Below are 17431 nucleotides of genomic sequence, written 5' to 3' on the forward strand. Positions count from 1 at the left end.
CAAGTCCATGACTGCTGTCTGACTGCACCTTGCTTCACTATGTCAAAACAGCAGAGTCCTGAGGGTCCCAGAGAGACGCAACAACACAACAGAGGATTTCCAGGTGGCTGAACTGCAAGGATCTGTGCCATCAATATGAGCACATATGGTAATGGGGCAGGAATTTGGCCCACTTTCATCCAAATAGTATAAAAAAAGCCATAAAGTCCTCACACCAATTACAGTATTTAGCCATCCTCGAATTATAATTCACATTGTTGCTGGAAAACCACTTGGGAAACAAAGTGCTGGTTCCTTTATCTTGTTGCTGTTTTTGGTTTTGGGTTTTGTTTTGTTGGTTTTTTTGGGTTTTTTTTTGTTTTGTTTTTGTTTTTGTTTTTTGTTTTGTTTTTGGTTTTAATCACTTGTGAGATGAGAGTTATAAAACATGATTAAACTAAAAAGAGCGCAGTTCTTTAGAAAACACAGAAGCAATTTTAGTACATTGGACAGAAATCTTTGCTTTAAGGATCGCTTAGTGCAGTTTGCTTGGAACTCCACACGAGAGAATAAAATGAGGCAATAAATACTGCAAACAATGATTTTCCTATTTGAACATCTCCCAGCTGGAATAGTATGTTTGTGTTCTGTGATCTGCATGGGTGTCCAGATTATTACTAAATCCCAAATTCCTGAAGTCAAGTTGTTTTCAACCCAGTGTAAAACATATATTGTTTGGGATCTATATTATTTCCTTCCTCTTTCTGTAACACTATGTCTGTTCAGAGCAAAGCTTGGAGAGAATGGCTTGAAAGATTACTCTTTTTTTCTCAAATTAGCTCCTAATGATGGACAGTGTCAACACACCTTTGGGAATGCTGCAAGAACTTTTTGTGCTTCTGAGCTGTCAAGAAGTTCAAGGAGTAGAGGGTGGCATGTGAAAATTAAAGCTAATTATGAAGAATGACATTATTAGTGGTGAGGAGGAGTCCCTGGCATGTTTTGTAGAGATTTTTCAATGACTTCATTGCATAATTCATGTTCTTTGAACAATGAATCAGCACATTAAAAAAAAAAAAAGACACACAGAAGAAACTAGTCAAAAATGTGCACTGAGAATCGTGGTGAGTTGTAGACACAAGATTAACTACTGAGGAAACAAACTTCTTTTTTCAGATACTGCACTTTTCCTTCCTGTAAAAATCCTGAGTAACAGGGTCTAGAGTCCACAGCCAGTAAACAGGGTTAGTGCCATTAACTTCAGAAAATTGTTCTTGTAATTGTGTGGTGTTCCTTCTGGAGTGAAATTGTCAAAAACACAGGAGGTACGGCTCTCATCTCCCACTGTAGTATCAAGGATACTTTCTACCATTGCAAAAAATCATCTTTGTCTGCTCTCCAAGATCGTCATTTACTTTCATCTACTTGCAGCTGTGCATGAAAGCTGTTTTTCTGAGGCTCCTGAAGATATGATCTAGGAGAAAACCTCTTACCTGCATTTCTGATTGTGTCATCTTCTTGACCAGGCTAAGCATAAAATTACAATAACCATGTGTCTCCAACAGAGTGTTTCATATCTTATCCTTCTTCACATCATGTATAATCTAATTTCATGTGTAGACAGCTTCTGCTTCTAGAAAAATGTGAAATTTGTATTTCTAAAATAAGATTTAGGTAAAAATCAATATTTCAGTTAATTTTATATCTGCATGCTAATTAAATTTCACAGAACTCCTATGAGGTAGGTAATCCTCACTTTAATCTTTGGGAATGAGAAACATGAAGAAGCGATAGTCATCTCCCTCAGCTGAAGCCCTTTATTTAGAAGAGTTTCATTTTAGATAGTAAAGTAATCAGCAGTTTAGCTGTGGAACATCTTTAAAATTCTGTGAACTGTGAGCAAATGCCATAGAAGTGGATGGAACAATAGGAGCAGGTCTGTTTTGAAATGTCAATGGCTGTTGTCATTTTGACTGTATTAGCTAAACCCTAAACTGAAATAAACTAAAAAAAATCAAATTATCAATGGTCAAAGTCCAGAAGAATGAACATTTCATTTTTTCTTCCACTTTCATCAGCAGTATTGCTTAGATACAAGATTAGATGTTCGCTCTCCTAGAATTAGTTTTAGGGGGCCTAGGCTGCCTATATCTCACAAGGTATAAGGAAAAACTTTTTCTCCCTGAGTGTGGTCAAACATGGAAACAAGTTGTCTAGAGATGTTGTGGAGTCTTCATCTTTGGAAATATTCAAAACCCAGTTGGACACAGACAAATTGTCACTGAATATCCTGAGTTGGAAGGGACCCACAAGGATCATTGAGTCCGTCTCCTAGCCCTGCCCAGCACCATCCCCAAGAGTCACATCATGTGTCTGAGAGCATTGTTCAAATGCTTCTTGAGCTCTGTCAGGCTTGATGCTGTGACCACTTCCCTGGGGAGCCTGTTCCAGTGCCCAAACACCCTCTGGATGAAGAGCCTTTTCCTGATACCCAACCTAAACCTTCCCTGACACAACTTCAGGCCATTCCTTCGGGTCCTGTCACTGGTCACCACAGAGAAGAGATCAGTGTCTGCCCCTCCTCTTCCCCTCACAAGGAAGCTGTAACTGCAATGAAGTCCCCCTCAGTCTCATCCAGGCTGAACAGACCAAGTGACCTCAGCTGCTCCTCATACAGCTTCCCCTCAAGGCCCTCCACCATCTTTGTAGTAGTTCTGGGTAACCTGCTGTACCTGACCATACTTTGAGCAGAAGGCTGGACTAAAGACCTCCAGAGTCCATTCCAACCTCAGAAATTCCATGATTTCTAGTTTGCTCTGTAGTTTTGTTAAATCCATCCCTATTATCCCTGACAGCATGCTGTTTTTTTCTTGTGAGAATCAGGGGACAGACATATAACTGAAGTCCAGTTAAGGGTCCAAAATCTTTCTTCTGTCAGATATGGTCTGAGCACAATCAATACACTCAACAGGAAGAATAGAAACATAGAAACATTTAGATTGGAAATTACTTTTAAGGTCATTGAGTCCAACTGTTAATTCAGCACTGCCAAGTCCACCACTAAACCATGTCTCTAAGCACCGCATCTACACGTCTTTTAAATACACCCAGGGTATTAAATACATCCATGGTGATTCAGCTACTTACCTGGGCAGCCTGGTCCATTTAATTCAAATTAAAACACAGTGTAAAACATATAAAATAAAAAACAAAGAAAAATAACAACTCTACTCACACAAATATATACTGTTTCTATGAAAGGGAGATAGAAATAAGATTTAGAATAAAATTCAAAAATCATAACTTTCATGGCCATTAACTAGTCATGTGACACTCTAGGTATTTAGCCCAAAAAATTAGTAGTAAGGTGTATTTTAAGACATGAACTTCTAACAAGGAACAAAGATAGCGACATTTTATCTAAAGCAAGCAAATTTGGTTTTATAGTAACAAAGTTTCTAGAATACCCTCTGTGAAGATGACAGTTTGGTTTCTTGTGTAGCCTATAGAAGGTCAAACCATCTTCTCAGTTCTATGAATTGCATTCTGATCAGCAGGATGTGCATCAGTTTGGAGCAAAGGTACTTCTTTCTTTGTTAAGAGGCTCCACAAGTTTTATCCAAACACTCTTTTACATAAAATTCATGTGAATGCTTGGCCTAGGGGCTGTATCTCAGCTCTCTCTTTTCAGGTAAATCCCTGATCACAAAGCTGCATCACACCCTTTATGTAAATGGAGTCCCTCTCTCCTAAGCAGCCCTCCCCAGACAATCTATGAGGGCTTCATGAAAAGGCTGGGAATGACAAAAAGAGGAGGAGAGCTCTCCAAACATCATTGATTAGAAGGTGACCAAGAAAGTCTTCCACTTTCCCAGCTGTTTCATCATAGAAGACAAAGAAACCCACCTTTTTTCTTCAAAACATGATTTTAGGATCTGACAGGGAAATAACAGAAGGCCTTTCTGCTGTCTGTAATCAGATACAGTAAGTCCAAGAAAGGAGAACTATTTGAGATTTTTCTTCGCACTTTACACTCAGATTGCTAACTACATGGACCTTCTTTACGTTACTTTGAAGGAACTAACTCTCCTAAATGCCTTTATGAGGAATTTAGGATTCTTCCTAAGGTTCTGGAATTCACTCTCAGTTCAGCTTCATGACATGTAGTAAGTGTAAGGTATCAAGTGCTTTATTAAAATTGACCCTAGGTGATTAATGTAAGATGTCAAAATGAATCAGTAGATAGACAATTGAAAGATGTCAAATTTTCTGAATCTGTTACTCCTTACAGCAACAGTGAATGACACTTGTGAAGGAGACTCATCATTCTCTGTAACAGTTGTAACCAGATCAGCAGCCAGACCTTGTCAGCCTGTTGTTCTTGCAAAAGGAAATTCATATGGTAATATGCAGTATAACTCCTCTGTGGATAGAAACTACATATACAAGGATTCATGTTAACATCTAGAACAGAAGGAAGGCCTTCTCAGACATTATAAATATCAGCACTCACCACTGTATGTAAGTAGATAATTAGGGTAATTAGTCCAAATTAGCAGCTGCAAGCCCTGCAGATGGGAATTTCAGGGGCTGGTAACTATTGTAAGATAAAATTTATGCAAGTTGCAAAGCCCTTTCCATATTTTGTAAGATGTATATTTAATCACCCTCATACATGATGTTAAATGTTTTTGTTAATATCTCAAAATAAAAATCTTTCCTGCACTTACATAATGCTTTTGCTTTTCTTTAAAGCTATGTTGAGGTTTGAGATAGCCTGGATTTGGAAAGATTTTTCCAAGTATTTAACCTATCAGCTCAAGTAAACAAAGAACTAGGCTGAACTGGGACTCAAATTTTGCTTCTATTCTCAGTCCACCAGGAAAAACAATGTCAAGGGCCCTTTCTTTTTTTTTTTTTCTTCTTTTTTTTCCTTTTTTTTTCTTTTTATTTTGAAGATGGCAAAAGGACTCCAGCTATTTTCCAAAGCTCTGGATGAAACCTTCTGAGAAAACACATGGTCAAACTTCCTCACCAGGTTCCAGAATCATTTTCACTGTGTTTAGTGTATTGTGCTCCTTAAGTACAAAAAAAAAATCCTACAAAACCCAGATATTTTAATTGAGAATAATGTTGTAAGAACTAGAAATGCTTCTGTGATAGCCAATGAGTTGGTCTGATTAGAAAGGGATTCTTGTTGCCTTGTCTACCACGATCACATCACACCACAAATGAAGCAGGACTTCTGGGGTTTTTAGCATTGGTCATTAGCTGTTATGTGAATTCATATAACTTATGAATACTGACAGCAAAAGAAAAGCAATCAACAGAAATAGCAATGCATATAACTGTAAGGTTTGTCCTTATCACAGTAAAGAAGTTTAATTTTTTAGCTACTTTAATGTACAAAATCAGTCATTCCTATCTTTTAAAATAAGATTGCAACTTCAATCAGCAAATAAGCCTGTGTTGTACTCATTTAAACCCAGCCCTTATCTAGTTGTTTGAACATGGAATTTCAGACAAAATAAAGTTGAGAAAGTAATAATTTTCTGCATTTGAGTAAGTAAAAGCTTATTGACCAATGTCTTTTTAAACTTTCTATTTAATTATCTTTGAAGTAAAATGAAGGGAAGAAGTTTCAAGCCTAAATAATTATTCTATGAAAAAGTTATGAGGGGATTTTTTTAGAAAATAATGTTAAGACATGATAATTCAGCTTTAGTACTGAAAATTTAACAGCACACCTTGTAGTGGGCCTATGTAGATGTCAGTAACTGTTTTTTGGCATTTGGATTTTGGCTCTAGCCATGCTGACATACATTTAATAAAGAATATTTAAAAATAAGAGTACATTTGTATGATATCAAGTAATAAAATTGCTCTCTAATTCAGATTTTTATAGCTGTTAGAATTGTCAACTTTAGATTAAAAATTTAAATGCTGAATTTAATGTCTACATATTTAGTATTTTAAGCAACTAGCTATGACTACTATGACTACATGTAAATGATTTTTTAGGTCTCATAGAATCATAGAAACCAATCTTGCAGTATTAATCTTATACATATTGGGTCTGAGAAAAGAAATGAGAATGATGTATCTCACAGGCTTCAAGTTTGGGAAGTTTTTCGATGCTTCTTTTCCTTTCACCATCCAAAGCTGAATAATGTGAAAACTTTGTTTCTTTGCATGATGTAACTGATATTTCACTTAGATTCATGCTCTGTCCTATTAATTTGTATAAGAACATGACTTTTTTTTTTCTCTAATAGTTATCTCTAACATTTTTCTGATATGTGCAATCTATTTCATCTCTTCTTATTTAAAACTTCATTTCTCTCTTAGTCCCTTTTTAGGACTCAAAACCCCAGGTTTGTTCACCTGGTGTGCATGGCTAATTCATCTATCTTGAAAGTGCCATAGATGGCAAGCAGATCATGTTAATTATTTAAACCCAGTCTCCAAGACAGCTGAAACCAATGGGAGCATTTGCTTCAGCTCCACATTGAACTCTCTCTATAGAAGGTTTCAAATATGTTTGACTTGAAAATCTTTATTTGACATCCTGCTTTGCAGAAACTACGAAATATATATTTAATTGAGATTTCTGACTTATAGTATATTAGTAAATAAAGACAGTAAACTGCTTAATATAGATGGAATCATAATGTTGATAAAAGATTTGATGATGCCAAGGACATCTGCCTCGGTCCACTGATGAACTCTGTCACATCCTACTTTTTAACCATGAGTCCTTATAATGTATTACAGAGAGTTGCCTGTATCCTTAAGACAAATTAAATGCATAAGTGTGTTTCTGGATTAGAGCCAGAGGACTCAGCACCTTGGAAGTTAAATTAAAAAAAAATCATAATACTGGCAGAGACAGGCTGTGTTTAATCATAAGCATTGAAACAAGGCTGATTTCACTTTGGATTGAAGAACCCACTCTTGCTCAATTCTTTGGTAATTTGTGGTGCAGAGAGATTTCCATCCACCAGCTGTGGATTATCTGACTACCAATTTTACTATTTGGAAATCCACTTGAACTGCATAAAGGCAACTGCAATCCTGAAACCACACGCATTATTTAACTGGTTGAATTTCTGATTTATTACAGTCTCTATCAAGCATTTTGCAGTTTCTAAAAAGGAAAAAGACAAATTACTAGCTTTTTTTTTTCACAGAAGTTTGCCCTAAATCCTATTCCTATCCATTTATGCCAAGATCATGGCTTAGTTTATCTGAAATATGTCATTCACCTCCCTGAAAGCCCCTTTTAAGGACTGCTGGTAATAAACCCCAAAGTGCTCAGCTTTCAATGAGTTTTAGGTCTGAGATACCTGATTAATTTACTGTTATCAGATTAAAATCTATGTGCAAACTTTAAGCTGCTTCCTGCAGTTTAGAGCATTTCTACAAATAGATATTGCAGCTCAACTCACAATCCATGACTTCACTGTTCCTTGGGTTCTAACATTTATAAACTGAAAATTTCCAACTCTGAAGTTGAAGTTAAATGGGAAAATCATTTAGCGTTCTTAGAAATCTCTTTATAAGCAATCTGTTTCTGAATAATAAAAAGTGTTTTACTTGTCTTTGTAAAATGAATAATGGAAGGAAGTATTTAAATATATAAAAATAATAAAGCACATTCTGTGTGTGTGTGTTTTATGGTCTCCGTTAGGTACCTCAGGATGAATGGGGAGGATACCCAGCTGGTGGGAAAGATGACGAGATCCCGTGCAGAAGAATGAGAAGTGGAAGCTATATTAAGGCCATGGGAGATGAAGAAAGTGGAGATTCTGATACTAGCCCCAAGACATCACCAAAATTATCAGTTCGACCAGAGTCATTATTAAAATCCATTGGGCAAAGACCACTTGGAGATCATCAAAAGTAAGCTTCACTACACCTTTCTGGAAGTTGTCATGACCTGGATAACTTTTCTTTGTGTCTTATGTGCAATGGTCAGCTTCCATAGGAAAAAATATCTGTAGTTTAAAAGGTAATTTTTTGGCTTCATTTTAACTTAGTTACAGTTTCTTGTGATTACTGGATGAAAACCTGATATCTTCTCCCATCAACGAAATAAATCTTCTACTTCTGAATGAGTTTGTTATGTTTACTGAAGGAAATGTATACATATTTTATGCCAGAAGTTCAAAGTTCTGGGCTTTTTTTTCTCTAGAAGGTTTGGTATATAATACAATTTTCGTTATTTCATTGCTTTCTCTGAAATAGAAAATATACTCTATTCTATACTAGATATACTCTACACTCTATTCTATACTAGATATAATATTAAATATGTAATTGTACTATATATTGGGCATTTTACACCTTTTTTATCAGTGCAATGCTTTATGTATCAGCTATACTGTATCATACTCATTTAAACACATTGTGGATGATTTTGTTTGATCGGGTTATTTTTCATTCATGCTACCATTCATACTACCTACAATATGGCCTATTAAATAACTAAAGCAAATCTTAAAACTACAGGGAAGTATGTATATATATATATATTTCCCAATAGATCTTTATTTTCCTCTCCTTTTATCTTTTCAATATAACATTTTATAAGTAAACTGTAAATATTCTTGTCAGGAGATTTTCAAAGTGGTAGCCTGATTTAAAATCTGCAGATTATGTTAATTTGACTGGATGTTTCTCATGGCTTATCAAATTTATCTTTTTCCCTGGGATATAAACTAAAGAAATTAAGAGTGAAATCTTGGACCGAGTGTTGTTTATGGTTCTGTAGGTAATACAATACGGTTTACCATAGTGACTCACCTTTTCATTAAACAAAATAAAACAATAACCATAGGCAAAAATCTTTTTGGCTTAATTAAATTGAATTATTTGCCTTGCAATCTGCAAGAAAGCCACCAACTTTCACTATTATTGAAGAGAAGAGTTTTCAACTCCATTGCTTCATATTGTACTGGCCCAGCCACTGCCTGGCTGAGTTCTGGGCACTGTTGTAGGCCAGGGATCATTCCCAGAGAAAGTTTGGTTGCAGTCATTCCAGTTTTGGAGGGGATGTCTTATCTTATTCATGCCACAAACTGAAATCTTTTTTAAGACAATCTTCTAACTTTCTAAGCACTTAGATCAAATAAAATATATTCTATGCTGGTTTTGTATCCAGCTATGGTTGGGCCTCCTGCAAGGGAATCTGAGCAGCAGCCCAAATTTTCCAGTGAGTAACAGGTCTTGGTGGCTGCCTTAGACCACTGCAGCTTATAAACACATTCAGACAGCAATTAAACATAACTAAACTTACATATTCAAATAAGAAATATATTTCAAGTAAGAAAGTATTCTGATTTGTTAAATCATGAAGGCAGGTGGTTATTAGTAGGCCAATACCAAATGTTGTGTCTTCTGTCAGTTTTCCATGTATTGCAAATACACCACTCAGAATTTAATTGATTAAAGCATGGGTGCACTGCTGATGCAGGTACTAGGGTTGACAGCTGTGCTTGTTCCTGGCCCCAGAGGATTTCATGGCATAGTTACCACTACCCAGTCAGAAAAGAAGGAAGCTTTTTTGTAATACTGTAAAATACTGTAAAATATTATTAGAGGTTCTGTTGAAATCTGTCAGTTGCCCCTGCTGACAGATATCTTTTAAGTCCTCCTATCTTTTGAGTTTTTCCTTAAACTGAAGGGCAAAACCTTGAATCTACCAGCCTAACAATCACAGGTTTTTCCTTTGAACTTCAAGCAGAAATGTTACAACTATTCTGGTTCTTGTAAGTCTTGCAAAAATCTACAGATTTCAGCAATCCTAAAGGCAGACAGAAAATCTCTTGTTGCACAGAAATACAAAGTGCTGATCCTAAACTTGGGTTTTCACCACAAGCCATCTCCTCCCAGTATCTCTGTCTCCCTGTCCCTGTGGTTCCCTTTTCTGTCTGGTGGATGTCTATGAATGATATAGCAATGGATAATGGTTATGGAGCCTTCCTTTCTCCCCCAGCATGGCTCAGTAATCCCCACTGCATGCTGAGCACCATTTGTACCACTGATCATGCTGCTGAACCAGAAGCCAGGGCTTTGAGCAGCATTCCCGCATGAATAGCAGGGCCGAACAGCATTTCTGGCACGTGTTATGAGATATTACATAATTCAAGATGTCAGCTGCATTAGCTGGCTTTTTAGCTTGTTTACCCAGATGGAGAGAGTTAGTGCACAGAAATAAAATGAGGGTTTAATTCTCTTAGTTCTCTGCTGGGGTGACAGGGTAGCTCAGAACCGGGGTCTGCCAGACCACCAGTAGACTTGTAATAAAAGCTGAATATTGATAGTTTTGGCAGTATAAAAACATTTTTTGGCTGCAAAACAAAAGTAGATGGATTTCATAAGAAAAAGCCTACTTTTCCTTCACTATCCTGAATACGATAAACCAAAATTAGAACAGCTTTCACCTAACCTTCAACAGACGTTTGACATGTGTGCATTTCTCCTCTGAGTACTATTAGGCATCTTTGCAAGGATTTTTTTCCCATTTAAATTCTGTTTATGCTTCGACAAAAGTAAGCCTTATTTTACTGGGTTGTGTTGTTCAAAGATCCAGCAAATTGAACATTAAAAGTTTCTAAACAATAAAAATGCTTTTTTGCATCTGAATAAATAAATACAAATAAATAATATAATAGAAGTATTAAAATTTTGAAATAATATCTTTTAAGTTGCTTTTGGAAAGGAGTATATTTTACTCCAAGCTGGGGGAGGGGGGGGGTTAAAAAAAAGGAAGTGCATAGTCTGCCACTGCTCATTTATAAAGCTGACAGAAGCAGGTCATGCACCCAACCACAGTCTTCTGATCACCTCCGTCAGAGAGAGAGCACAGCCAGCAGCATCCTCAGCCCAGCTCCAGCCTGGGCCACCTGTCTCACCTCTGGATAGTGACATGTCATGGTTCAGGGACCAGATCTGTTGGATGCAACCACTCTCACTGTAGGATAGGGAAGCTTGGTTAAAGGGTCAGGTAATGGACTTAGCTTATTTCTGAGTATAGCTATAGCATAAAGGGGCTCAATTTTTTTCTGAACTTTTCAAAAATTAAATGCACCTAAATATCTAGATGACTCACTGAAGATAAATGAATTTCAATTCTTTATGTTTCAAAAAACTAAACAGTATCTTGCACAACTTAGTCCTATAACATCAAGTTGAAGCCAGTGTAATGTATTAGTATTATTAGGAAATTGCATTTGAGCAAATTATAATGCAGTCAGACTTGCTGTGGTGGAGACAGGACACATACCTGAATCTACTTCCTTTCAACTTTTTGTTTTCTTGGAATGGTGCCAGAAGTCCTATTTAATGTGGAAATTATGTTAACACCCAGTAGCCCTGGGGAAAAAAAAATGTTAATTTTTTTTGAAATTATTTTTCACTGTGATTATACAAAGTTGTTCAGATGACAGTTTTGGTATGCTAGAGTAGCAAGCCCTTCTATTCAGTCCATTGTTTTCTGTTTTGCTGTGATGCTACTGAAGATGAAGTTAAACTGTGTTGGAAAGCAGTAGTTTGTAGAAGGTATGCCATACCGCTAGGCATTTTCATTTACATTAAAGATCAAAACAACTGAACAGTTTATGGAATGGATAGCTGAAACAAAGTTCCCCACCCTGAATAAGTTTTGTGCAATCCTGGGAGAGAGCTTGACCCACATGATTTGTAAGGGTATCCTTTCAACCTAGTAAATGTCATTTTTCTGTATTCATGACAAAACCAAGCAAAGCTGAGATAGAAGCATCAGAGACAGTGGGATCCAGAACACAAAGTTGAAAATAAAACAGGAATTTTGTACTCTGGAATAGGAAGGTAATTCTGAAAAACTGAATATAATATGGTTCTTTGATGCTTTTCATTTTCAGGAAAAAAGTACATAATATACTGATTATGTAAATGAACAGAATAACACTGTAGAAATAGCAAATCCTGTTTTCAGTATCTCCTTTATGAAGTATTATGAAAGACTCTGAAAACCATCTCACCATGTAGTCAAAAGTAATAACAATAGCATTTAGCCCAAAGTAAATACACTCTATTTGAAGATCATACTGGTATCACTCACAGAAATGAAGAGTCATGCTGTGCTGAAGTTTTCCATTATGCTCTGAAGTGACACACAGGAAACTGTGAAGATTAAATAGGTTAAGCTACAGTAAAATAAATTCAGTGACAGCAATGTGTACTTTTGTTTTGTAAACCTCTAATGGCAGACTTTTCTGTTTCGGGTAGCCCAGACACCTTAAGCTGATGGGTGGACAGGCAGAAAGACGTGTGAGCACAGAGGTAGTACAAAAATGCAGGGTTTCAATGAGGAAGGGAATCTGCCATAGTACAAATTATTTGGCAAACTACCACAGTACAATACCAGTGATACTTCCAGTTGTCTTGACAACACAAGATTAAGTTTTTCTCTTAATACTCAGCCAGATTTTGGCCACTGTATGGAATGAGTATCTTAATTATGAATCACACTCACAGAGAGAGAGCATCTTTGCCTCCCTCAGATGTCTAACATCTCTATTTTGTAGTTTTTTTACACCCATGGCACACCTGAAGAGCACTATGCATGTCCATATTTCAGCCACTCTTACTCACAGCCTGGTGAGTCACCACTCAACACAAAACACTTCATTCATATTGTGAGTTAATATGTGTAAAACCTGAAATGGTTGACGTGTTTTCTGGGCTCATAGTAAACCAGAGTGAAAGAATGATCTTTCGCTGCTATCCCTCTTGTCAGAGTGAGAGACTGCATCTATCCACAGCCATGCTAACTTAATACTTATCTGGACTGTTATCCAAGGCACGTCCATGTTCTGTTCTGCAGACTTTATTATGGCAACAAAAATGTTGCCAAAGCACACAGCAAGGGGATTAAACCTCAACCAGATCTGACAGCACTTAGCTGCCAGACCCCTTGGCTCAGCAGGAATCATGGAGTAGCACAGACTCCTCTAAGACACACGGGAACTCTCCATTGAAAAAAAAAATCTATTTGCAACCATTTGTGATAACCATAACACACTTACAACATGAGAAAGTGAAAGCCAAAAGAGAAGTTTGGAAGTAATGCATAAGGCCAGCCCTGTGGTTTTTTATCCATCTTTGCCCATGACAGTGCAGACTCCACTTTTCTTTAGTGCCAAACAAATTCATGGGTCTTTCTCCTAAGACAAGCCCCTTGGCAGGTGTACACAGAAAGGGCTGTGGATAAGTGTGCACATGTGGGGGAGTGGGTGTGCTGAAGAAATGTCACAGATTGAGAGTTAAAGCACACCTTCCTTGCTAGAGAAATTAATGTCCTCTTTCAACTTCATCCATTGCTGTGCACCACTGATCCAAGCCCTTTTTAATTTTTAAGGTAAGCTTCAATTTGCCATTAGCCCTTCTCCATTTTAAATTAGGAATGGTTTTGAAGCCACTCCTGAGAAATATTTGTAATAGGAGAGATGAAGAAAATCACTAGAAAAGGAACCCTCATCTTTTATATGCTTTTTATTTATCTTTGGTTTTTTTTTTCCCTCAATTTTCTGACTCTAAAAAGCCTCATTACACACTTCATTAGTAGCATTCTGAGGCCCTATAGTGTAGTAGCATCTACTCAGAGTCTCTGAGGGGTGAAATTGGAGATTTACTGAGGAGAGTTTGAAGGCTAATTACAAAGCCTTATCAACTAATAATGTAATCAGAGGGCCACTGGCATGGTGATAGTCTTCTCTGCTGCAGTCAGTAAGATCTGGGTTAGATTAGGCTGCAGGGTTAAGAGGGAATGCTGATGAAGGGCAGACAGTCATCTGGCTACCTAGGAAATATCTTTTGTGGGGTCAAAAGACATCCCCATCTTTTTTTTTTTCATTTGCAGAATAATAGCAAATGCTCTTAAGCAGTGTCCGGCATCTTGTTCTCTGTGAAGGAGCATAGTGTGAAACACAGGGAGTCACTGAGCCTGGATCTCCTGCCTCATTTTAGTAAATACCAGCTTTATGTTGTAGAGCTGAAATGTATTACCCTGGATTAGGGATGGAAGGTGGATCCTAAGGCTCTACACAAAGTCCAGAGTCTTTTGAGGAATAAAGCAGGATTTTCTCAGAAAAATGCAATTACATGATGGATTGTGGTGAAAATGCAGTAAGATTCAGGTCAATATAACAAGCACAAATAGTGACATCCAAGAGAAAATATGCTTCTGGTTTTTTGTGCCTATTTGTTTCTGCTTCCAACACATACGTTAGTTTTACTTTTCATTTGAAAAGGATCAAAAGCTGATTTTCTCAATAAAAAACTAAATAGTACTATAAAGGATGTGTACAGAAACATTTCTTCAGGCAAGGATTTGAAAATTAAAATGCTTTTGGTTAAAAAAACAGATATTTTGTGTGTGTGTGTATATATATATATATATGTATATGTATATATATATATATATATATATATATATATATATATATACACTTTTCCCAATTCTACTCAATTGCTTCTCCAGAAATTACATAGTCTCATTAATATCTTCAACTTCAGCATGAAAGTCACTTATTTGCTTTAGATCTACTGGTTTTAATGGACTTACATGTGTGCTTAAATTAAGCTCAAGTTCAGATGCTTTAATGAGTCCTGATAGCCTGTAGTCTACACTTATTCTACCAAATTCGGCTTTTTGCATGTGTACATATATATGCACCAAAAGCAAAAAGAAAAAAATAAGTGAGATAGCTTCCTGAGGAAATTGACGTATATTTCAATTCCACAAATGGATTTAGGAATATATTTCAAATATCTGAGTTCTGTTTAGATCCACAGACCCATTTACTGAACTGCTACATGATGCTTTAAATGCCTTTTGAGTTTTTGCCATCGCATCTGCTTGAATTTTGTTGATGCTGACCAGCTTGTTGCCAGTTTGCCAGGGCAAGCTCAAAATATTATATGGGAACAAGACTTTTAGGATTAGCTATAGATTAGCTATATGTGTAAATCTGTCACCTTTTTGAAAGTTTAGAGTTTAGATTTCTTGTAGCCTACTTTTTTTATTTCAGGAACATTTTGAGTGATTTGGAATACAGGCTTGGTTGAGCCTACATCCTCTCTATCTTTGCAAGGAGTGATCAAACCACCAGACTGTTTAACGATTCTGATGATTTCCTCTCATTCTCTTCTGGTTCATGTTGTACCAAATCCCTAAACACTGACTGACAGTAAGAGTTCTCTCCTACCAGTGATTAGTAGGCATTTCATAAGGATAGAAACAGCAGTCTCCACCTCTTTCCTAACATTTCTGTAATAATGTTCAATATGTTTCAGGCACACTTTTTAAAAAGGTATGGGTCAATGATGAGCTATCTAGGCATCTAAACTATTTCATTTCACCCAAATTCTCATATCTACCAGTGATCAAAGCGAAGCTGCAGACTGGCAAATATTAGAAAAGGAATTCTTTGCTACAGATGAATTTATGAGATTTATGTGCACTTTTGGTTTCCAAAGGACCAGAGTAAATGTGCTATTTGAAAGGGAGAATCAGACTTAATATCTACACTCTGAGTTCTCCAATGGGCTGCATGCAGGCACATCTGGGTGCCTTTGCAGAGCTCTATTGACTCCAGCAGGGCTCTATGGAGATCCAGTGTGACTCGCAGCTGCTATACAATAGCACTGCTGGCTAAGCTTAATCATTAGATTCTGGTCGATGAGTTATTTCATGTATCTAGCAAGGCATAGTTAAGATAGGTCCAGATAGAGAAATGAATATCCATTGAAATGCAAATCTCTCAAGAAAATAGGTTTTGATAACTGCTGCTACTTTGATAATTCTAATGCACCTCCCTTTTAGGCACCCAAGATGAATTCTTTTACAAATTTTATCTTTTTGTCCCAGAAAGATACTTCTGAATTGGATATACTGATTTGAACAGAAGTGATTGTACTTCCTTTAATGTTCCCATTCATTCTCACATTTTTACACAAATGCAGGCATGATCATGAAAATAAAAAGTTATTATTTTAGAATATGGTAATTCCAAAACTTAATTTGATGGAACATGGACTTTATATTGGATGCTCCCTGAATAAACCTGATAAACCTATTCAGAGTGAGAAGGTGACCTTCTTGCTACAACTTTTAGAGGCCTCAGAAGACATTAATTCACTTTTGGTGCCTTCTTGACCCAGGGTGCACTGGCGACTGAACGTTTGACAGAGAAAAGGTACTCTGGAGAGTGATCTTTATTTTGAATGTGAGTAGGTCAAGGTCAATACACCTTGGCAAATGTATTGCTGGCATCACGATAATACTGTTTTAAACAGTGGTATTAGGTTTATGATAAAGTTATGTGATGTCAATCACTTATTAGAAAATGCAGACAGTAAAATAAAAAATGAAACCAGTGTGACTGGGATCTCCTGAGAGATCCCTTTCTCAGGAGTTATATAGTCCATTTTTCCCCTGGGGTTGTCTTGGCTGTCAAGTATGTCTGCTCAGTAATTAGGATTTGTAGGAAAAAGTTAGGAGGCTTCTAGCTTCTACCCTATACTCAACTGTAGTGGGTTAAACCACATCGGCACTGGTCATGCCACAATTCAATTCCCGTATCCAGTTTTGGACCTCTCATTTCAAGGACATTGAGGTGCTGGAGCATGTCCAGACAAGGGCAGCAAGGCTGGTGAAGTGTCTGGAACACAAGTCCTGTGAGGAGCAGCTGAGGGAGCTGGGGTTGTTTAGCCTTGAGAAGAGGAGGCTCAGAGGAGACCTTATCACTCTCTGCAGCTGCCTGAAAGGAGGTTGTAGCCAGGCAGGGGTCAGCTTCTTCTTGCAGGCAAAAAGCGACAGGACAAGAGGACACAGTCTTAAGCTGCACCAGGAGAGGTTTTACATTGGGCATTAGGAAGAAATTCTTCACAGAAAGGGTAATTGGACATTGGAATGGGCTGCCGAGGGAGGTGGTGGGGTCACCGTTCCCTGTTTAAGGAAAGACTGGACATGGCACTCAGTTCTGTGATCTAGTTGACAATGTGGTGTTAGGTCATAGGTTGAACTTGATCTCAGAGGCTTTTTCCAACCTACTTGATTCAGTGATTTTGTGATTTTTTGTGTTGTTTTGACCCTGGACTAGCTATAAGATATTAAACCATGCCATTTTCTAATTCTGGCATTTCAAGCTGTCCTAAAAGTAAAACAATATTGTTACCATACATACCTTTTCACCAAACAACAAAATTATTTGTCTTCTGCAAAACATGCAAAGTTTGTGTGAGTCCTGGTGCAGTACTGTGTGCTGTAAATCTAGCTCACAGCAATACTCATCATGCAGCAGCACCAAGAGACTTCAGGAGACATTCCACAAACCATCCTGGGTGTTCATCAGCATCTGATCTCGGTGATGACAGAGGACGGGCCGAGTGCTACACAAAGTGAAAG

At 37.2% G+C, this 17431-nt stretch overlaps 1 protein-coding gene across 26 annotated transcripts in view; it reads left to right on the forward strand.

The window, feature by feature from the left end:
- Positions 1-17431, forward strand: part of DLGAP2 (DLG associated protein 2) — a 452231-nt gene that overhangs the window by 379132 nt on the left and 55668 nt on the right. For all 26 annotated transcript variants that reach the window (XM_068183587.1, XM_068183591.1, XM_068183590.1 and 23 more), the window contains one exon: positions 7670-7881. In XM_068183587.1, the coding sequence (XP_068039688.1) occupies positions 7670-7881 (212 nt within the window). The remainder of the gene's footprint in view (positions 1-7669; positions 7882-17431) is intronic.

The sequence above is a fragment of the Anomalospiza imberbis genome, chromosome 3 (genome assembly GCF_031753505.1).
Source record: "Anomalospiza imberbis isolate Cuckoo-Finch-1a 21T00152 chromosome 3, ASM3175350v1, whole genome shotgun sequence".
Lineage (NCBI taxonomy): Eukaryota > Metazoa > Chordata > Aves > Passeriformes > Viduidae > Anomalospiza > Anomalospiza imberbis.